The 23052-nt window shown below is 45.4% G+C and overlaps 1 protein-coding gene across 1 annotated transcript in view; it reads left to right on the forward strand.

Moving 5' to 3' along the window:
• The window catches only part of fbrsl1 (fibrosin-like 1), a 205270-nt gene extending 184314 nt beyond the window's left edge, over positions 1 to 20956 (forward strand). Inside the window, 14 exon segments of the mRNA XM_029829992.1 lie at positions 6201 to 6618; positions 7408 to 7670; positions 9491 to 9741; positions 12416 to 12466; positions 12637 to 12651; positions 12653 to 12733; positions 13677 to 13748; positions 13861 to 13890; positions 14161 to 14232; positions 14745 to 14877; positions 16041 to 16124; positions 17179 to 17262; positions 18038 to 18302; positions 18450 to 20956. Of these exon segments, the coding sequence (XP_029685852.1) occupies positions 6201 to 6618; positions 7408 to 7670; positions 9491 to 9741; positions 12416 to 12466; positions 12637 to 12651; positions 12653 to 12733; positions 13677 to 13748; positions 13861 to 13890; positions 14161 to 14232; positions 14745 to 14877; positions 16041 to 16124; positions 17179 to 17262; positions 18038 to 18302; positions 18450 to 19746 (3116 nt within the window). The 3' untranslated portion in view covers positions 19747 to 20956.
• Positions 20957 to 23052: the final 2096 nt, after the last annotated feature.

Consider the following 23052-nt stretch of genomic DNA (forward strand, 5'->3'; position numbering starts at 1 on the left):
TTTGGTAGAAGGATTTTTTTGTGTTTATCTATCTGAGCACTGTATGAAAGCTATTTTAAATGTCTCTACCTTGACCCACTTTGTGTTATCTTCCTTGTCATGTAATTCATCGCCTACCTACAGAAGATTTTGAGCACTGGAGGAGTTTTTTTAACATCTGCAGTACTTGAAGACATGTCAAGTTCTGACTGCTGCAGGGAAAAGGCCTGAACAGTAGCTCAAAAGAACATGGCTCTTTAGTAGGTAGCCATTAGCAGGGGAAAATGGCAGCTCCAGCCTGGTCTCCAGCAGCTGCCCGGTCTCCATCTGTAAGCGTAATTACCCAGCAGTACCCCAACAAGAACCCAGAAGCAGGGTCCTCTTATAGAATGGGCATTGATTACATCACTGTGTCTATAGAGCACAGACCCTTGGGGCACTTGCAGATACGTGAAACTTAAGTACAAGCACTTTATCTGATAGCTTGCTATCTTTAGATATAGTCTGTAACATCTTATCCTGTCCCAGCCACCATTTCTCTGTAGGGGCAAAATTCTCACACACTCTCTTACAAAAAAGTGAAAATCAAAGGTGCTACACATGCTGGTTAATTATAAGAATGAGTGAAAAAGAAATAATAATACGATCATTCAAAGTGCTAGCGTGAATAATAAGAAATGCATCGATTCATTGATCAATCAATCAATCAATCAATCAATCTTTATTTATATAGCGTCTTTTACAATCAGAATTGTTTCAAGGCGCTTTCCAGAATCCCAGGGCCTGACCCCAGACAAGCAACAGTGGCAAGGAAAAACTCCCCTTTAACAGGAAGAAACCTTGAGCAGGACCAGGCATGATGGAGTTAGTGTCTCCCTTTGTTGACCAGGATAGATCTTCCCTCCTAGAGGAAACCACCACTCCGCCTCGGTGGTCCGTCTGTTTCAGGGCATAAGTTGATATTATGAGAATGGTGTGTCTGCATGAAGCAGGTGGGCAGCTCATGAAAACCTCTAGCCTAAGCTGCTGATCGCTATACGCAATCATTTGCATCTGCAAAAAGGAAATATGATATGTCCACTAAGATGTTTGCCCTGCCCCCTTTCATTGCGCCTAAGTAACAATGGCTGCATGTGTCAAAACAGTGAAAGAGGTACGGCGAATGGGCTGGAACTGTCAGCTTCCAATTGTTTTCCTGGTGAGGGGGAGTGAAAATAGAGATGGAGGGGGAGGAAAAGAAAAACATGCAGGCTCTTTCAGCCCACTATCATGGCACTTGGGATTTGTTGAAGGATTTTCACCCAGCCATTTCCCCTCCATTGAGAAGTAATCAGTACGGCTCTGAAAGATAATATTATATCCACTTAGAGGCATGTGGGCTTCATGCATGTTCATACATGAAATGAGGTTGAAAAGCAGCACCTCTGTTTACGTTGTTGAACACTGGCTCGCTCCATCTCTACTCAGACTTTAAGCTTCCTGGCGAGCCTTTGTTACCAACTCATTCTTTCTCTTTCTTATTCTCTGCCATTCTGCCTCTTTTTGTTCTCCGCAGATTGTAAGCCAGTTGGTGGGCTAATAGAGGATGCTTTCCTGTGGGGCACCAAAGTGATACTGTTTAGGCATTATGTGAGCTTAAGTAAAGCTGACACGCTGTTGAAGAAATACAGCCCACACTGAGTTCCACGGCTGCCCACGGAGAGGCTCTGAAAAGGTCTTAAAGGTATTGGAGACACAGGGAGGCTGCCACTGTCCTCCCACCACTGTACCACGTTGTGGGAAGCGGGAGTTAAGTCCTTTATTAGAAGTGGCAGGCGTTGTCTCCAGTCACCTCGATAATTGCAGCACCACATCCACCGCTGTAATCAATTGAGACAGCTGCTGCTGCGGCGTTCAAGTCCATCAGGCAGGCGTGTCCTGCTAATTAATGAAATGATAAGCTTCGTGCTCACAGCATCGCACAAATAACTCCCGAAGGATGCCCCTTCTTGAAGTTCAGATCACCGACCTCCCCCTCCTGCCTGCTGGCTGTCTGTCCGGAGCAGCCTCCGGGTAAGAATGGTCACCAGGGTCAGTGATGGGTCAGTGACAGCGAAAGGGGTCAAATTCCATGCTGGCAGGGTGGGCCATGTCAGAGGAGCCATTAGACTTCAGCTTTTCAGCTGAGGGTTCCAAAATGTCCAGCTTTTTATTTCAGAGGGCCCCGTGGCACTGACCTCCAGTGACCGAGCCGAGGTCATAAGAAGCTGAGACTGATGGTCCCAAAACCCATCAAATCTGCAGGAAACGGCTCCACAGAGGGGTGTGCCCTCATGGAGAGTCAGGGATGAGCAAGTGCGCATTATGCCTAGAGGTTAATTGAAGTTTAATGGGTCTTTGTCTTAATTTCCTACTGAACTGAACCTACATCAATGAAAGATTTCTGGTGACATAGCGGGTGTTTATAGGTGCATTCCACTAATAAGTGCAGTTTTGATCATATCACGGAATATTGGATAATACCAGTAGGTTTACGGCGGTTTGAGCATTGTGGTACAGCAGAATTGTCATATTAATATTTTGGTCGGTTACGTTTGTCTGTTTTTCCTCTCTGATTTGAAGACACACTTCACATCTCATCTATTACATTGGCATATGTGCTGTGAGAGGTGAATGGCATATGTGTCCTGCACCATATGGCTGGTATTGGGATTGGGATCTGAAATGCGTAGGAAAAACTGATTCATCTTGCAGCTTGAGTTGCCAGCTCCCTGAAATGAACATTAGGTTCCCAATTTATGCCTGGGCTTTGACTGTAAATGTACTAGCTTAACACCCATTCCCATTCTGCTGCTATCCACTCCTTTTGTCAGCTGCAGTGAAGACAGACACACACATACACACACAAAATTAACTATGCCAGCTGTCCTCAGTCTTTGGATAACTTGGCCAGCTTCCCCTTGTCCAGTCCCCCATTAACATCTCTGAGTGATTTGCAAGAAACGTTGCCTTGGCTGTCCTTGTTACCAGTGTGAAGATGCTTCAGGCAGCTTAAATAGTGCGAGGGAAGGCACACCATGTGTCCCAACCACACAAAATACATTTGTGGAACCAAAAAGACCCCTCCCTCGCATCTTTTTTAATGATTGAATACCTCACAGTACCTCACAATGGAGCATAGAGCCAGTATCTGTTCCAGCCGTCGTTCACACCACTAAACCCTGGTTTCCTTCACGTCGCTTCTCTAAAAAAGTCCAAAAATCAAATACTGGTAAGCTCATCCCTGATGACCCGCAGAATAATAAGCCAACAGGAGGCAAATAGATGCACCGTGTGTGCGCTCTAGCAGCGTTCAGCATATCCCAATACATTTACATATCTGTCTCCACATGTCCACATTTGATCTGTTCTATGCCTGTTTTCACATTGGCATAACCATGGAAGGACTGAACCTCAGCGTTTGGCTGGTAAATGAGGACTGCGCTCCTCTTGGCCCAAGCCCTTCTCTGTCACATGGACAATTTGCATACGCTCAAATCTAATTTGAAGGCTTTTTGCATACAGGTTCTCGTTCCCCAGCTATTGGTCATACTGTCATTGTGCCATCTGAAAGCAGGTATGCCATAAAACTTGCTTATTTGCATTCAGTTTTTTGCAGAGAGTTGCAGCTGAGGCAGAAATATACAGACCTTGCTTTGGTCTCGGAGCGCCCTTCCCCAGTCTAGTCCTGTCCTTATACTCAAATGTTTGGATGGAAAAAGCTTCTGTGAACTTTTATATATTTGATGTAGTCAACAGATATCTCTATATATATATGTACACAGGATATCTTAGGCACAACAAATATTCTTCTTTTGTCTTGTGCTAATGTTTCTAAGATAATGACAACCCAACTAAGGCCAACCTTGGGTCGAGTCGCTCCATGTTTGTCTAAGCCGTATCAAACCGAGCCATCTGGCCAATTTGGAACACGCCAGTGCCAGCTCTCCAGATGTTCTACAGGGCCAAGCAGGGTCAGCAAGGAAAAAGTCTAGGCAGGAAGAGTTCAAAACTCTGCCTTCGCTGTCCCCACAGAATACATCAGTTATGCCCAGCAGATGACCTGTGGTCACTGGGGTATCTTTATCTCTGTTGGGGTTCTTCCCCGGAGCCTCCCACCATCCAGCCTGTGCGCTGCAAATGCAGGCACGTGTGCGCTGGCCATGCTCCAATTCCCCTGAGTAAGCAAGTCCAAAGAATCAACTATAAAAAAAAAATCAATACTGGGATAAGATGTCATCTGGTGAGCAGACCTGCCAACACCCCCAAGGGATGGTCCCTGTCCCCCCAGTGCACTAACCCCACAAACCATCTGCTCAGGTTTGCAGGGATAGGGCGTCAGGACACCGCTTTTTTGTACAGACCCTGTGTGCGGCATTTGTTTCACATGACTGCCTGTCGCTCGCAGACTGCCTCCCCCCATATGTGATTGCAGGGAAATTGCTTTTTACTTCTGGGGGAGAGAAACACAAACAACAATGCAAAATTTGACAATTTTCTGAAATGCTTGACAATCAGGGATTGCTCTGACGCAAGGCGTTCGTATTAAAACCCTGCAGTAGATTAACACATGGCCACTGCCTGAATGTCAAATGCAAATTTCAAGAGTATTATCAGAGTTATACACCCTTTTTCTTCTGCTGCACATTTCATGTTTCTGTTTTCCAGGCTTTTCTTAAATGAAGATATTAGGGTTACAAAGTCTGTGGCGCTAACAGTGGATGTTTTACTCCATCTTCTGTTGTGCATATTTGTGTGCATGCTCGTATTGTTAAGTGTCCTGGCTTCTAGTGATTTTAATGAGGTATGGGCTTGGCCTGAGCCTCCATTAGAGCCCATTAGAATCATCATTAAAATAACCCAGGCACTGAATGTGGTCCTGGCTTCACAGCATTAGTATGAGAGACCCCTCTGTCTTCTCCCGCTCATAGTGAGACTTTATTCTGTATCATTTGCCTTGCATTGTGTCTGGAAGTCCGTGTTGCCACGGCAACATCACCCAGCGGCGACATTTTGGCTATGGATATCTGCTTTTTCGCCCATTTGTCTGCCTGAGAACACCAACGGTTTAATCTAAAAGCCAGACCCTCATAAAATCAGGAAGTCTATATGTGCCTGTAGCCCAGAATTCATTAGAAAATCATGACACCTTAGCATGTCTCAGTTCTTCCATAAAATGCAAAGGAGTAAGGGAAGGGCATCTCGACAAGCGAAAAAAATAAATCAATAAAAAGCTCTACCGTGGCTTTTTATTGGGCTTTTATGGGTGTTATGATCCTTGAAAGATTAAGCAGGCTGTTAATATGGACTGGATATTCCATTAGTGGGCGGCATGTCGAGTTTCACTGCCTTGACAGCAGTTCTTGGCTATTCTCAAACCAGAATTATTTTCAAAGTAAGGAATTACTGAGTTCTAGGTCCCTGTGCAAAGATTGTCTTAAACTCCGTACATGTGATATTTCTGTACCTATCCAAATGTCCTTAATAGGTTTTTGTAACTCATTTGTTTTCTTTTTTTACTCTAAGACAAAGTAAGGCTGCTAGCAGTTAGCACACTGAGGTATATTTATATAAAAGTTGTGAAAACTTGCTTTTTCTCCTATTTTTTACCGCTACAATAACATATAATTACAGCTGCTGCCTCGGTATGAAAAGTCATTCAACATTTGAAAATCCTTAAGAGTTCCTATGAATGGCAAAGACAAAGTGGTCAAGTTCAGACTGCTTTACTGTGATTTCCCAAATCCCTTGAAAGATGACGATGAGGGGAAAAGAAAGTAGATGTGGCAGAGAGGCCAAGATAAGGGGCCACGATCTCCCTTCACAGAACAATTGAAACATAATTATTTCATGCCAGATTGTGTGCTCAGCAAAGCTCTGAATAGGGGCAGACATTTAACTTTAATTAGCTGTGATTTATTCACACTGACTGGATTGCAGGAAGAAATTGGATCATCTGATTATAGTCGAGCATGAAAACGACCTGATTAAACACTTAATGGAACCTAGGGAGAGGCGAAACAAGGAACCTTGGGCACGGGATTTTGGAACAACCTTTTGCAGGAGGAAATTGGATGATGTTTAATTCATTAATGACCCCCGTGTATTTGTCGGAAAAATGCTGTCTTCTGATTTAAAAACCACAGTCTGACAACGCACTAAATATCAAAATCTTTCTCATATTTTCTACCCCTTTTTTTTAGGTGTGCCAACGAATGAGAGTCCGGAGTCTAAGACTTGTAGTTCTGCTAAAGTCTCAGGCCTTCAGCGCAGCCAGGAGCAGAGCAACAGCGAGGTGCCTTTCACACCTCCAGTGCCCAGCCCCACCCCTGCTTCGGCGCCTACGGGCTCCCCCGCCCCCGCTGCAGCGGCGGCGCCCCTCGAGCCCCCGAGTTCACGTGTCCCTACACCGCCTCCCGTCAGCGTCAAGAGGGAGCAGCATCCGCCGCCCCCTATCCCTACCCCTCCCCTGCTGAGGGCGCCACCTCATCCCCAGCCCCACCCTTCTCATCCACACTCACACCAGGAGTCTCGCACTCTTCCACCGCCGCAGCACCACGCGAGGCCGATAATCAGCCACCAGGTGCACCACCCGCTGTACAGCAGCCTCCACGACATCAGGTTGGTGTTACCTCAGCGCCTCAGCGGTTGGGGGTGCAGGAGTCACAAACCAGATTTTCAAACATAATGACAAAATCATGCCCAAAAGCTGTGTTTTAGAAAAGATCTCAACATCAAATGTCAACATAAAGAATCACGTCGACGTGTTTATAGCACATTTATGCACCATGTATATAAATGTGCTACTTTGTTTTTGTCACATGTAATTTGTAAAATAGTTTAGTGGAGTGGGAGTACATTTTTTCCACTCGCATTGTAAGTGCGAGCACTTCTAAGATGCTTTTTCCATGCTTGAATGGCACAATGATGTTTTCCAGTGTAGCAGCAGCCAGAGAACCTTTTGTTCCTTCCTGCAGACATTGTCCTTTAATATGTTATGTATTACCAGGCCAGCAATGACAGGAATAAAATCAACTGCAGCAATTCCAAAATTGATATAATGCAGTCCAGTACAAAAAGAAAAAGGACAATGCTTAATTCAACACTACATTGAGCCTTATGCGGATATTGATTTCCCGACAAACCAGCTCGCAATATCCAGCCCTCAGATTTACTGTTTTTCATCGAACATTTTGCTAAATTCAACCATCCCTCATACTAGGTCATCCTTGCAACCCTGTAGATATGTATTTATAGGTAATAGATGCTGTAAGTGAAGTTCTTATTGTTCAGGTACAGCATGAGGAACACTGAACTCTTTAGAATTGATTAAACTATCGAATGAGCTCATTTTCAGAACTTATTTCTCCTCCCTCTGATGCACAATACTCTGTTGTCTCGTTGAATCAGCCACAGCCGCAGCAGTCCGGTGGCTCTTCCCAAACAGCACCTGCCCCCCTCCCCCCACCACCACCTCAGCGGGCTCCCGTCCTCGGCCACAGCCTTGCCTCTGTCCATCGCCAATCTCTCTACCTCGCACTATTCATCCCTACGGAGCCCGGCGCATCGCTATCCGGCCATGTTCGCAACCCCAGCCACATTGCCACCACCACCGACCTTACCAACCAACAGTTTAGTGGTGCCTGGGCACCCTGCCGGGACCCCCTACCCAGGTAGATTGCTCTCAACTGCTGCTAATTGTTCACCAATGAGTGTTGTTAGCATTAGTTACCCATGTTTTATTGATCCATGAGAAACTTCCTAAAGATGATCACAATTTCTATCATAATGCATTATGTGCTTAGTCTGAAAGCAGCTTTGCACCATTTATTATCGTTCTGTAATCATTTTTTTTAAGCCTAGTCTTTATTTTTGTCCTGCTGCATAAACAGGATATTTTAGACACAAATATATTTGAGGCTTGAGACAGCGTTCAAGTCTTATAGCCTGCTGCCTGCTTGGGGCTGCACAATTAACCTTAAAGTAGTCCAAACTGTCCTGCCTAAGCCTGATGTTAAATGATCAAGTATAATATCGTCGGGGAGGGGACAGTGCCATAAGTGCGCCTGACAGTGAAAAAGAGGAAACCTTCTTTAAAGGTGCCAGAGTTGTATTTGTACAAACTCCACGAAATATAATGCCAGCATTTCAAATTTTAGTCAAGAAAAAATTGAAATGTATGGCAAAAAACTTCTAAATACCAATTAGTGTGATTCTGATTTGACTGGCAGAATCACGGTCTGCTTTATTGTGCAGCCCTCATCTGTATTGTGATGCTTCTTAAGTGTTGTTTTTCTAACAGTTTTTGTTCATACTCAATAGCCGCTGTGGTAAGTGCTCATCTATTACTGTTATCTTTTTCTTGTTTTGATGGAACACAGTACATACCCACGTTTGTGTTTAAATTCATTAGTTTTTATCGCTAAATGTAGGTTTCAATGTAGGTGTATTGCTTCCTATAGATTTAGGACTGTAAATTTCTGTTTTTTCTAAAGTTTCCCTGCAGGCTGAGTCGAGATAAATTTGCAATAATGTAGATTTGGTTGTTGTAGCGTCTTATTAGTTGTGAAGCAGCTTGAGATTCTGGCACGGCATCAATCATTTAAAATGATACCAAATCACCCTGGTGCAACAGAGTGTAGGTAAATGTGGTTTTCTGTTTAAAAGCAGCGCTGTAATGCATCTCCCACAAGTCACGTACTTTACTGTTTGGTGGTATTCTCAATTGCGGTGGAGAACATCATGCATTCATTTCAAAGATGGACTGGTTTGGAGCTTAGATTTCAAAAAATGACACGGCTGAGGTCACCATTCAAAGGCTTGGATGCGTCGCCGGAAAATGTCAGCTTACAACTGGGCGGCCATCACAGCTGGAGACATCTTCAGCGTACTGAGAGCAGCGAGTCGACAGGCACATTTTGAAAAACGGTGCAATCTGATGCGACCTCAACAACCAGAATTATGTTTTCTCCTGCCAGCAACACATGATTTGTAACGATTTGATAATTGGTTTCAACAGTTTAATGAAAGCAGGCAATTTCACGCTGCAACTGACGGATAGAATTGTCTCCAGCATTGATGTCTTTAAAAATATGTAATAAATATGCCGCTTGTGCGCTGACATTCTAGTAGAGGGCAAGAGTAAGAGTGTGTGTGTTTTCTGCTGGGATGACTCTTGGTTCTCTCTTGTCTTTAGATACCAGCCTGTTGATATCATTCAACCAACCAATCATGTATTGCCAGCCTCATTCGGGGATTCTGATTGGCACATTGTCACAGGCAACTCTGTTACCACCACCAATGAGTCCCCACGTAGAAAACCCTCACAGCATGAGCTGGAGAAACAGAGAATGCCAGGTGACTATTTTCTTCTCTTTATCCCTGTTGTGAAGACTGACTGGGCGCTTGTGCCTTTTTTTTTTCTTGTGTCCCTTCCCTCTCTCCGTCCCCTTGTTTCCTTTCCTCGCTTCCCCCCCGCTCTCCTTTCTTGCAGAGCATGACCTCCTGAGGCAGGAGTTGAACAACCGCTTCCTGGTTCAGAGTTCAGAGCGGGGCCGGGGGCCGCCCGCTTCGCCGCTAGCCCCCGTTTCGCTCCTGAGGGCTGAGTTTCACCAACACCAGCACATGCACCAGCACCAACACACCCACCAGCACACCTTTACGCCCTTCCCTGCCAGTCTGCCCCCGGCTGCCATCCTCACCCCGCCCACCGCACCCCCCATGGTGCGTACCCAAGCCAGAAATGTGAGGATAAGTAACAAAAAAGCTCCCCTAATTTCCTACCCACCCACCTGTCACCCTCCCGGTCTCCTCTTTAATCAATTTCTCCCCATTTTATTTAACTCCCCAAAATTACTCGATATCCCCCCATAGATGTAGAACCCCCCCCCCCCTTTACCTGGTTTGGATCTTTGGTTTCCTCATACTGTCCATCCGCTGGAGTCTGAGACCTGAGGACAAGCCGGAAATATCTCATCTGTCCCAGTCATGCTGGCAAACAAATGCTGAGCCGCCACTTCCTACACACACCCCAGCATCCAACACTAACAGCAATAAACAGTATATCAAACACTGTTGTGCAGGCTAGAATCACCCAGTCTTATCAGACTGCTTCAGCACCAAATGTGGTAACACTCTTATAAAAGAGACAAAAACCAACCAGGGATATCATTTAGGGTTTATAGGTAAGAAAGCATCCAAGCTTCTGAAGCTCAGATTCAGTAAATCTAAAGTTTAAGAAAAGATATTTGTATCCCTTCCATGTAGCCATTGTGCCAGCTGATTGAGAGCCGTTGCTTCCATTAAGCCCTATCTCAAGATTATCTCCCTCCCGTCCATAAGAAATCAAAGCTCTAGTATTTATTGCACAGAGGCTGAGAGCGGGGACTGTGCCATTACAGGCTCTGTTGTTCATTACCTGACATGGAAGGAATTATATCCTGCGCAAATCCCCGTCTTTGAAGATGAAAGAGGCGATTTTCCTCATCTCCCTAATGCTGGCATTATGGAGCCGTGATGTACTGGCCCCCTCACCGCTGGGTTTGTTGCGGTGGGGTCAGAGACCGCCCTTAATGTCCTGTGTTGTTTGTTTGTTGTTTTTTTTCCTTTATTGAAGCTGTGTTGTTATTTAACTTATGCCTCTTCCCCTCCCCACCTCCCCCAGTAACAATGCTGTTTTCCTTCTCTGCCATCCTTGCTCAGAGAGGCTGGAGTGATGATGATGATGATGATGAATGATGATGATGATGATGATGATGATGATGTGGTTGTTTTTGCTATAATGTCACGAGAAGCTAAACCAAATATGGCCCAGTTGTGCAATTTCTGTTTGTCTCTGCCTCTAAGATCTCTCGCTCTCCAGACGTGTTCCAGATCTCTACCAGTTAACGACTGTGATGAATGAAATTATGAGGCTTTTATCTTTGTTTATTGTTCAGTCCTTACAAGCAGCTGGCTTGCAAATGGCAGCACCGGGTTCCTTATTCACCCCTTCCCGTCATGTCTTTGGTTAGGGAGTATCTTAAATTGTCATAAGATGAAATATAAAGCTTTAATTGGCCAAAGCTGTTTGCTATAAAAGTGTGCTAAACTCCAGAAATTAGGAGTGCAGGAGTTTTTGTTTTCTCTTATTTTTCATTTCTGTTCTTTTACAAGGCTGTAAAGGCGCCAAATGCCCTCTACGGGCGTCAGACATTAAATAGGCCGCACCTTCAGAAATTCAGAGGAGCGGTTTAATGAGCTCGGAAGCTGGCTCCGTGTTTCCTCTCAGTAGGCTATCTGTCTTTGATTTCAGCCCATTATCGCCCACAAACAAGGCCGCCAACACCACGGCTGCCGACACAGCCTTTTTTTTATCCGCGCAGATGTGAATGGCCCCGCTTCACCAGAGGGCCCCTGATCCAAACCCTGCGTCTCCATTGGCGGCTTTTGCCAAGCCCCACACCCACTCCCCCCTCAACCACCCATGTTTCCGCGCACAGAAACACTGATTCATACCCGCTCATTCTCCTGCTTTACGTAAACCCCAAACGTCTGCGCCTGCCTGGAGCACTTTGCGAAAACACTCATGAAAAGTACCTGCAAATGGTTTGTGTATTTGCGAAACGGGAATAAGTTCCTGTCACTTGTAATTAGCCTGCTTCTAAATAGAGAGCCAGTATTGGCTTGGGAACAGACACAAAGTTGCTATTCATGCATGGGCAGCGTTCCCCGTGTTCTCTCTCCCTCTGGTCCTCCTCAGTTTTCCGACTACACTCCCACGTGCACGGGACATGATCAGAAACCGTTTCTTCAAATTAAGATTGTCCTGCTACGCTTGCGGTTGACCACAGCAAATGTTTATTTAGTTCAGATCATATTTTCCCGCTCAGATGCTCCTAACCACTCCAAACATTATTTGAACGATTCATTTTTAATCAAATAGAAGCAGGATAATATAAATATCGGGTCTGAAATCAGATAAGCTTCACGGACGGTTCCCTCCTGCCTTTCCCGACAGCACGGAGACGAAAACCTTGCAGTCAAAAGCAATTAGATTTACATTTCTCCTCTTTTTACCGTGAACAGAAACCCCAAAAAGGGGGCGTCTACACCAAATGTCTGTATGCTCAATTGGAAAATGATGCAGGCTGTCTTCGTCCTGGCAGCCTGTTAAAGCAGCCGTATTGTTAGTAATTTGACTGCCTATCTGACCGTGCAGTTGAAGTAAACCCATGACTGGTGCAAGCCAGCTGCTTTACTGGGATTTATTATGCTGGATCAAAGCCCTGCCTCATACCAGTTACAGATGTTAATATGTTGATCATGTGTTTTTGTTTTGTGTGAGAGAGAGGGTGAAATAATGGAATGTTATATTGAGGAATTGATCATTCTGTGGGGTTTTCTTCACTAATTATTTCCTTTTTCTAATGTTTTCCAGTTCGACAAATACACCCCCAAACTGGACAATCCATTCATCAGGCACTCAAATGTGAGTTTCCTTGTCGTCTTTTGAGTTTCTGTTTGCTAACTGCATTTGGCAAATCAAATATTTGACATATTTGGGTGTTGCCGTTAGTGCCGATGTAGTGTTGTGATCTGTGCGTGCATATGCTTGAGTCCTGTTTGTATCGCTGTTTGATTTTATTTTGTGTCTCCCAGTTTTTCCCCTCCTACCCCCCCCACCATGCCAGGCATGCCCCCGCTGCTCCCACACTCTGGACCCTTCAGCTCGCTGCAAGGAGCCTTCCAGCCCAAGGTCAGCCCCATTTCCCTCCCCTCGACCCAGATCGATAAGAATACCTCACCTCAAGGCAGATTTTTTGCTCTTCATAAGCACTGAAGCCGAAGTTTCCCTTCGTCAGTGTTCAACATTTAAACAGTCATACTCTAAATATTGTACCCTTAGCGCAGTGCAGGAACGTTTGGAGGAACATCTTATTCATTTGATGAATTTTAAAACAGAACCACTTAAAGCTAAAAAGGCACAAAAGAATTCATTATTTTGTCCACGTTTGCTAACGATCCCCAACACAAACCGTCCCTGGTGTGCTCTACGAAACACACCAGACCTATTCCATTTCTACCCGTAAATCTCTCTATGGGACTGTTTCCTGGGTCTAAACTAGAGTGGCACGCTGTCATACTGTACCAAATAAAAGTAAAGAGCAGTGTCTGTGAAGTGGGGACCTGAGGGACAGAAAGGGGGTGAGGACATGAGTCTGCCTGGCAGATGCCCAGCGGCTGTGACCCGGTATAAGCCACCAATCAAAGCTGGCCTAAATCCGCTGGCCCTATTCCCGGGAGGCTCTGCCACGGAGGGCCGCTTTTGTAAAATGCCCCTCCAGATGGTTCAAGGAACTGTCTTGTGTGTCCAAAGCCCCCGTTAATTCTTGGAGTGTAAGTCACGGGGGGGAGGGGTGGCTTGTGTGTTTGTGGAGCTGGTGACCTGGGTCATACTGTAACATCTTTTTGTCCCCGGTGTACAGTAGGGCTGGATTAATAAGGCTAAAAGAGCCACTTGTCCTTTAAAGGGGGAGCTCACACACTACGGTGTGTTCTTCTGGCATCATTTTGAGCATGTGGCGTCCTTGCACTGAAGACCGCCATATCAAATGCAGAGAGGATGTTTTCCTTGTTTTAACATAATAATGTTAATGTGTTTTAATCCGCATGTATCTCTTTCTGTTTGTGTCCGTCAGCCATCCAATCCTATCGATGTGGCGGCGCGTCCCGGGGCAGTACCTCACACACTCCTGCAGAAGGATCCACGGGTAAGCGTTGCATTCATGGACATTTTTTGTTAGTTGTCTCCTCATGGCACTCCAGACTTCCCCAGCAATGCCGACGTTGGTATTGCTGATCACTGTATGTTTCTCCGTACAGATAACGGATCCATTCCGGACATCTGTACGAGTAAGTGCTCGTCTTGTCCAATGTTTGTTGCTGTTTCATCTCTCTGGCCAGGCGACAAAGTCTCAACCTGTAAAAATTTCAGCTGTCCCTGATCGATGAGGTGTAGAAATTGGGTTGCATTTAATGTCTCGTTTGGGCAGGAGTCAGGGTTAGATTTTTCTAACACGATCCCACTTTGTAGTTTGGCCAGAAAATCTGAATGCCAGAGTCCATTTAAGGTCCTTATATTGAGGCCAACAGGCTAATCACTGTTTCTCTCTAAATTTTTAGAAACCTGGCAAGTGGTGCGCAGTGCATGTCCAGATCGCATGGCAGATTTACCACCACCAGCAGAAAATGAAGGTGCGTGAGATGCCTATTGATATCTTGCTGTAATCCAGCTCTCATGTCAAAGTAGATGCAGAGTAATTTTGACAGTCTCAGACAATGTAATAGGGAGACATTTACCTGTGAAGTCCTGTATAGTCATGCAAATATGTGGGTGGGAAAAGGCAAAATACAAACCAGAAGGAGCTCAAATGTTAATGGTTCTTCCCACAAATGATACTGGCAGGATGGCCTTGCCATGGAGGCTAATGCTAATGCCAGTGGCCCACTGGTGTCAGTTCCTCTTGGGCCCCAGACCCTGTTACTAAGGATTTAGTGTCCCTAATCAGCTTACATATATTTGTTGTAACACAGTTGGCCAGAAAGGAGCTTTTGTTGACATATCTGTCTCCCACTGATCTTTCACCCAGTGTAGCTGAGGATAAGCCCTTCTCAGTCTGCTGTTGTCAATGTTTGGTTTTGTTGTCCACCGACCTAATTTTCTTTGTTTGTGTCCCGATCCCATTCTCCGCCTCTCGCGGGTTCAGCAAATGCAGCTGGATCCTCACAAGTTGGACATGAATGGGAAGCTGGACCTCTTCAGTCGACCCCCAGCTCCCGGGGTCTTCCCAGGGTTTCCCTACCCTCACGACCTGGCAAGACCCCTCTTCTCCTCCACAGGTCAGTGGGATCTCCCGGCAGCCAGATTCTCACAATGAGCCGCATCTCCTAAAACAAAACACTTCAAACAAATCCTATTTTCCGAGATTCCCAGCCAGCTTTGTCTTTATGCAGATGAGCATTTATGGCCTCCTCTCAAAATTGTTCATCTGCCACTTATAGAAAATCAGATTTTTTTCTCTCTCCTTTCATGTCATGTTCACTTAATTGTAGTGTTTTTGCAACAAATCCTTTGCCAGTAAAATGAGTCAGATACGTATATGAATATGGATGATGCTGACATGGGAAATTGACTGATTTGTCTTGCGTCGGAGGGCAACAGAGAGGCGAGAGGCCTTTAACTGCTAATTATGCAGCGGTGGGTCAAAGACGCTCCTCTAATTGGTTCTTTCATTAACAATTCATTGCTGGCGCTTGTGCTGTTTAGTGAAAGAATATAGATTGTCAAGCAAGTATGCAAAATCTGAATAAAAGAAAAAAATAACACTAAAAATAAAAATCTTACATGTGAACGGTGTAATTTAAGTGTTTTTATACACTTAAAGCTTCCTTATCACATTGTTCGTATGCACTCTACACAGATTTAATTTTTTCGGGTAAGCTTGTTGATAATTAATAATGGCCTAATATGATCATTTAGTTGTAAATTGTGTTTACTATGACTGAGTAGTGCAAGTGCTACTCATAAACACATGAGCAATCATCTCCCACTTCTGTCCAGTCTTGGACCAGAGACTAAAATCAATTTCTTTCCCTTCAGTACCTGTGACAAACCGAGTCCAGTTAAAAGGCATTATTGCGCTGTTCCTGTCTAAACAGCACCTGACTAATGTACTGACTGAAAAAATATGTTGATCAAGGTGATTATCCTCACAGCTAAATAAGGAGATTATATCACTAAGCGCTAATACTGGAAGCGCAGAGTGCAGAAACAGCTGCTGCAATCCAATCCCGAAGCTAAACATGGACAGTTAACATGGACATTGTCCAATTGTGTATTTCATCGTAAAAAACAATGGTAATGTAGGATGCACAAAATTACCTCTGAATTGTCATCACGATCTGCCCTATGGGCCCAAACACAGACTTTTGAGGAATTCCACATTAAAGAAATAATGATAATGTAGACAGGTGTAATAAGGACATACTCTGCTGTTGTGTAGGCTCTGGCCACCCTGCTCCGTCCCCATATGGCCCTGCCCCTCACCCAAGTGGTTTCCTGCCCCCGAGCCATTTGGCAGGTAAGTGTAAGTAAACCGCGTTATTTTATTTTTTTAGAAAATAATCCATATACCTTTAACTCATCCTCTTGATCTCAGTCTCATTCTACAACACTCTCTGTCTCTGTTCCACCCATGTTTTAAACCCATTACAACTCACCAGGGTGTAATTCAGCGTCTGGTTATTTCTGGTTTTCATCTTAGGTTCATGTTAAGGTTAATATGGAGACCAGCTGGCCACTGCAGACGTTCTGCGCACTTCGTGACTCAACTAAGTGTTCACAGTAATGGAAAATGTAGCGTTCATATAATTACAGTATGAGTCATAACGCAATCTGCAATAATTCTGAGGTTATTAAAAACATAGCTTGCCTGGGAATAATGGATGCTAGTTTGTGTTGGATTAGTTTGTGCATTTTATATTTACTTTCATGCATTCATTTACTGTCCACCAGGCTAACTCTAATGGCATTCGGGTTTGAAGTGACTTGGTTGATTTCATATAATATGCCGCCAAAATCATTAAAACTATCGAGGGTGAAGTTTTGTGGTCTTCCTGTCCCAGGAATTCACGTGCGAGGCAAGAGAGGTTACGCCATTGTTGTATTTTCTGATATATTCTGTATTAAGCAACAGAGCAAGCTGTTAATAATTCTGCATTTCCTCACGGATAATTGCTGAAGTGAACCGGAGCTGCAAATAAACGATTGAACGGTTGTTTACCGGTAAATATAAACTATCTTCTGGTCAATTTAGAGGCTGTTGTGTGCCACGCAGATTGTGCTCTGTCTTCACTAACGTCCTGTAGTCACCCTACCTTACTGCGGTCTGTGGTCATCCTAGATCTAGTTACCCAAAACTGTTGCCCATCAAGTTGTGTTGTTTGTGCAGTCCTAGTGGGGTTCAGGGACCATAAGGTTACGGTTGATGAATCCAGCATCCGAGTGACCTGGCTACTGTAGGGTGGCAGCGCTAAAACAAACCCAGCTCGCTTGTAAGAGAAAAGCGGAGTAGAATGGGTCGGTGTTGGGGTGAGCACCCCCTCCCTTTTATTTGCTAATCCCTGTTTGGCATTTTACAGATCCTTTCAGTCGCTCCAGTTCCTTTGGCGGCCTCGGCAACCTTTCAAGCAGTGCCTTCGGAGGATTAGGCAACCCCTCGCTTGGTAAGCGCTGGCCCCCCTCGCCTCCTCACTTCAGTCTGGACCCTCTGGCCAGTGACAGAACAGGAGGGCAGTCAGACCACAGGGAGGGTTAGAAGAAAAAATATCAGGACACTTCAGCTGTAGTTTCTGTGTCTTAGCAGCGCTGGAATAGCCCAACTAGGCACTGAAACACATCGCTGCAAACCCACTGTAGAGACAGCTGTGTCCACGCCAGGCTGGTTTAACACTCAGGTCTGCCGGTTGGTGAAGACACATCAATTAATTATTTGACAAGGCCCTACTTCATCACTATGGAGGGCTTTCTCCTCCCCCATACATCCTTCTCTTTCCGTCTGTCTTTCTGTCTGGCTGTCTTTCTTCCTTTCTCTGTGTCCTTTCTCTTTTTTGTATTCCAAAATCAGTTGCTCTGTTGTGAAAATGGATGTGATTGAAATTGATGTGCTGTGGAATGCTAAGGTCTCCCTTGGCTTTTCACAGCCCTAAACTCCAGAGGGCAAATGAGTCTCCCCTGTTCCCCCACTTCAACAAAGCGAGAGTGGAATCTTTTGTCCAAAAATAAAAGGGTAGAGTTTTCTTTCTCTCTGGTGGGGGGAGCCATTAACCTCAAACTCTTTTAAGCAGCTTCAGGGAGAGAACCTCCAGAGACAAAGACAAAGACAGCTTTTGTTGTTGAGTCTTTTTCATTGCATGTGTCCTCAAGAAGGTTTTGTGCCCAATTAACTTACAGTGGATCCCATGGTTGTCTCACCCCCACACTCCCTTTTCTTCCTTCCAGGGTCCAATAATATGTTTGGCACCAAGGAGGGGCCAGGAGGACTGCCCACATTTGGCAGCCCTCACCACGACACCTGGAACAGACTTCGACGCACGCCACCATCTTTCCCAACACCGCCCCAGTGGCCCAAAACCGCTGACACCGAGAGGAGCAGCTCAGCAAACAGCCACGAGAGGGAGAGGGAGAGAGAGAGGGAGCGGGAACGGGAAAGAGAAAGAGAGAAGAGAGATTCATCCATTGGTAAAGAAGAGAAAGATAAAGAGAGGTGAGAGGCAAATTAACTCGTGTTTAATTTTTATCATCTGGAAAGCCCTTTTTGGGAGGAAAAAGGAACAACCTGAAATCCACATTTCGCTGTTATTATTCATATTTGACCAATGTGAATTTTAAAAAGTCTATTTTGTTTTTACAGGGATTCTGTGGATCGCAACCGCCACTCCAACCGTTCATCCCCGGCCTCTGCACCGGTCAGCTACCAGATCAGCAGCCTGATTCGCTCAAACAGCCAGAACTCAAGCGACTCAGGTCGACACCACAGTGGCAGTGTGGACCGGGTCCGCGAGGCTGAGAAGGAGCTGCTAGAGCGCCACAGAGAGTCCTCGTTGGCTGATGTGAAAGTAAAAGAGAGCCGCTCGCCTGGCAAGGAAATGCTGGAGAGGAGATCCTCTGAAGACTCCATGAAACCTGCTCAGCGATCTCCTTCTCCGTACTCTAAGGCCGTTATAAATGAGCAGGGCTTGAAGATGGCAGGCGGGCCCCCTCCTACACTCAAAGACAGCGAGAGAAAAGAGCCCCCACCTCCTGAGCTTCTCCACAAAGTGAAAAATGACATGAAAATCAAAGAGGAGAGGAAGGAGGAGCAGGAGGTCATGGTGGTAAGCTCTGAGCCTACTCCGCAGCCACCCACACAAGCACTTCCTCCTCATATCACCCAACCTATCAATCCACACCACAATCATCCACCACTATCCCAACAGCCTCCTCTTCCCTCACCACGCAGCGACATCCCAGCCCCTGGCTTACACGGCGTTCCCATGGCGCACTCTCTTCCTCTCTCCATGAGTGCCATGCCCCAGATGGGCAGTCTCAGTGCACTTGACCGGGCACGCATGGCTCCTTTCATGGGGGTGAGCCCTCTTGCTGGAAGGGAACGCTTGCCCCACCCCGCCTTTCCCTGGGACCCTTTGAGAGAGGCCTATCGCAGCCTTGACCTGCAGCGGCGCATGGACTTCCAGCTCAGGACTGAGCAAGGGCACCGCTTCCCAAGTGTGTATGATCAGGAACGTGCTTACCGTGAGAGGGAAGCGCACGATTATTCGCACCAGGAGCACTTGTTAGAGGTGCGCAGGGAACACGAGAGGATGCGGCAGCATGCGGAAGAGCGAGAGCGCCTCCATTTGAGGGAGGAGCTGGACAGAGCGCGCCTCCACCAACTACACCAGTCTCCCATGGAGGGCCATCTCCCCCACATGCCACCCTTTATGCCGCACTTAGGCGGCATGCCTTACCCAAGACTCAGCCCCTCCACAGGACACAACGGCCACCTGAACAGAACACCCCCTACTGCTGCACTCAGTGCACCCCCACCCCTTGTGCCTGCCGGCAGTGCCAGACCAGTCTCACCCAGGAGGACTACTCCTATCACCACCACCCAGGACCCAAGGGACTACTCCCCTTCTCGAAATCCCAAAGAGGTGGAGGCTCGATAGCTCAATGGTGTATAAAATCTTTAAGATGCACTCACAAATCTGAACTCTTTCTCTGAACAAAATGCACTGCTCTCAACCAGAGAGGAGCCCCCCCCCGCCCCCCCAAAAAGGAAAGGGTATGATTGTACAAAGTAAAGGTATGTAATGCTGATTCAGCACATGCCAAGACTATTTTTTAGCGGACTGGAGGTTCAGCAAAGTCGGTTAAGATAAAACATATATGTGTATGTTTATTTCCGACTTAAATATTTGATAATAATTAATATATTAATCCAATACCTTTTTTTCAGCTTTGTGCAGAAAGAGGGAATCTGAAATGAGTTTGTACATTTCCTATCCTTGTTCCATGTATAGATATTATTTCGATGACTTTTATGTATTTTGTGCATTAGTCACGCCTTTTACAATATTTATCCCAGTTGATTGTGATACATATCCATGATTATGATTATGTAAGGACTGGATTTTTGGTTTCAACTTCAGAAATTTAACCTCATGGTACCAGGATATCCTCAATGATGACAATGTACTATGTTACATTACATGTTTTGTTCTTTTGATTTGCCTTTGAGATATGCAGATAAATATATATTATGAGGTCTTTGTTCAGTCTCTGTAAAGAAAACCTGATGTACATAACTTGTTAATAGTCCCTCGCTGCAAAGTGTGTACATTTATTAGCCTTTTTAACCATTTCTATGAAAAACAAAATGAAATGAAACACTGCGGAATCACTTCCCCGTTATAAATATCATGGAAACAGACATGCCTGGAGAGCCGACGGGAATTATGACCAGTGGGTGTTGTACGGAGACCTGGACAAATCATCTGCAATCTATGCAAAGCAGCGCACAATACCCCGAAGACGTGGTCAGACAGTGGGAGCACAGGTTGAATTGTTGAGATGGAGAGGAACTTGGATTATCACGTGTTTATACTGTATTATCAATGAACTAATGATGGAATTATTGAGACTTCCAAGTCACAAACTGGACCAGCCCCGGGCAGGAATGGAGGACATGGCGGGCGGCTAAAGGACTTTCTCTGTCAACCTTGTGGTGTTGTGCAGTTGTTTTTCTTAGACTCTTGTATACAAAACAAGTAGAGTTTTAGGCGTGCTAAATAAAAAAAATAAAAAAATACAAAAAAAATAAACTGAACATTCATGGTTTAAAATGTACGGAATAAAGTTTGGACCTAATGTCACACATTCAGTGCTCGTTTTTTATCCCCTGCTGCTCCAAAATGTGGGTTTTTTTTTACACAGGATAAGCGCAATCTTAGATGATACTCCAGTTATTCAGCATTTCGAGTGTTTGCTCGACAGATATCGCGCTATTGCTTCAAAATAACAAAGCCTGCACACTTGGTAGGTAGAGAAGGCTAAGCTATCAGATCATTTGGCCATAATCTGTCATACAGGGGCTGTTGAGCTCTTCAGAGCAGATCAATAAGATTGGGCCAAAGCAATACAGGGAAGGACTAATAGGACATTGATTTTGTATGAAAGCGGGTTTTGAGTGTTTGTGTTGCAGGTAACCAGTATTGACTGGCAGCCCAGTGGCATATTGACCCGTGGTCTGGGCTCATTAAGAGGAGCAATGCTGGAGAGGTGGCCTGTCGGGTAGTGGAGAAGAGGCTTCGCTTTCTTTTTATATGCTTCCTCTCCCCAAGTGCGCCACTCATTTGCTTTTGTAATGAGCCTGGAATGCACTCAGGAGTGAGTCGTGGAGGGAGCCCTGAGGCGCCTCATCCTGTTATTGACAAAATTGCGACTGCGCTTGCTGCCTGCCCAGCGATGGCCAATTCATCCTGATAATGCCCCAGCTACTCATCTCGCCAGCGTTAGCCGTGAGAGCCGCCAATCTCGTCCCATGGTATCAGGCCATGCTGACAGCGTGGATCAAACCGTGGCCAGGTCATTAAGGGTGTTAATGAAAATCAATGACGCTCCCTGTCTCACACACACCAGCAGGATGTTTAAATGGACTCCTTGAAAAGACTGTTTTCCAGTTTCAGAACGGGCCCGACAAATCGGGAAGATTTAAATCACTATTGCTGCCGACTTAAAAACCTGGCAATTGAGCTACATGTTCGAGAAAATGTGGAACATATCAGTAGTCCGTAGCTTCAATTTGTGCCTCCAAGTGTCAAGTGAAAAGAAGGTTCTTAAAACCCGTGCTACATGGTGAATTGCTCCTGTACACACTGTCTACTGAGTGGGCTTTGGCAGAAGAAAAACAGACACCTTACATTGCCCATGACTCCATCACTCTGTCCTCTGCTCTATCCATTTTACAGCTGAGCGTGGAACGGCCCTCCGGAGATGAAAAGCTCCATCAATTTCACTCATCGTCTGGCAAGGTCAATTTATTTCAGCACGCAGTCCATCATCAGATAGGAATCAATTGACACATTGCCTAGCATATCCAACCCAAGGTGGGTCATTACAGCTTCTGCAATTGTCAGCTTTTTTTCCAGAGCCATACTTCTTTTTTTTTTTTCTGGAATTATGATTTTTTTTTTCATTTCACGTTTGATGAAACAATGTCACTCTAAGAGGGCTTTCTATTATAGCTTGTCACAAAAAGCAGCTGTTACATGGTTTTTCCTCCCCATTTTCCCATTTCTGCACGCTAATCCCAATTAATAGGATATGGTGGTATCTGAGGTAAGACATTGTTTTATTGTTCTACTAATCCTCAATGCCGAGGGTTTGGGATTGAATTTTCATGCTCTCAGATACCTCCAAAAACTACTTGGCACAAAGCTCAGCCCAGATCCACCAAACAGTAGGACAGGCCTTGAAGGGCTTTTATAGAGCACAATGGCAGCTAATAACACAGTGCCAAGCTAATAAGATGGGCAACAAATGAATGGTTTAGTCCAAGCTCCTTTTCTCTCTTGCTCACTCTCCCCCCGCTGATAAAACATGTATGAAAGCATTTTTGAGCCGCTATGTAGCGGCTCCCTAGACTTTTCCCCCCAGCGAGAGCTAATGCATTAGTTCCCATTTGAAGGCTGTTTTGAAATGGAGATTGGTAATGAGACGAGAGGCCCCACCATGATCACATTTGGATTGCTGGGGCCTCAGCTGTGTCTGGTGATTTGGAAGACCGTGGCTATGCTCGGAGTTCAAGCTCATCACTCCGCGGGGGGTTTTGCCAGCCTTGATGAGAGCCATTCCAAACCACTAAACTATATCTGAACTGTGAACTCAGCGAGAGAGCACCGAGTCAAAGAGCTTTGGCCGTGGATCATTGTCACAGCGGTCTCTTTGTAGCGCCTGTGTGTTGTTTCAACCGC

Source organism: Takifugu rubripes, chromosome 21, assembly GCF_901000725.2.
Source record: "Takifugu rubripes chromosome 21, fTakRub1.2, whole genome shotgun sequence".
In the NCBI taxonomy this organism is placed as follows: domain Eukaryota; kingdom Metazoa; phylum Chordata; class Actinopteri; order Tetraodontiformes; family Tetraodontidae; genus Takifugu; species Takifugu rubripes.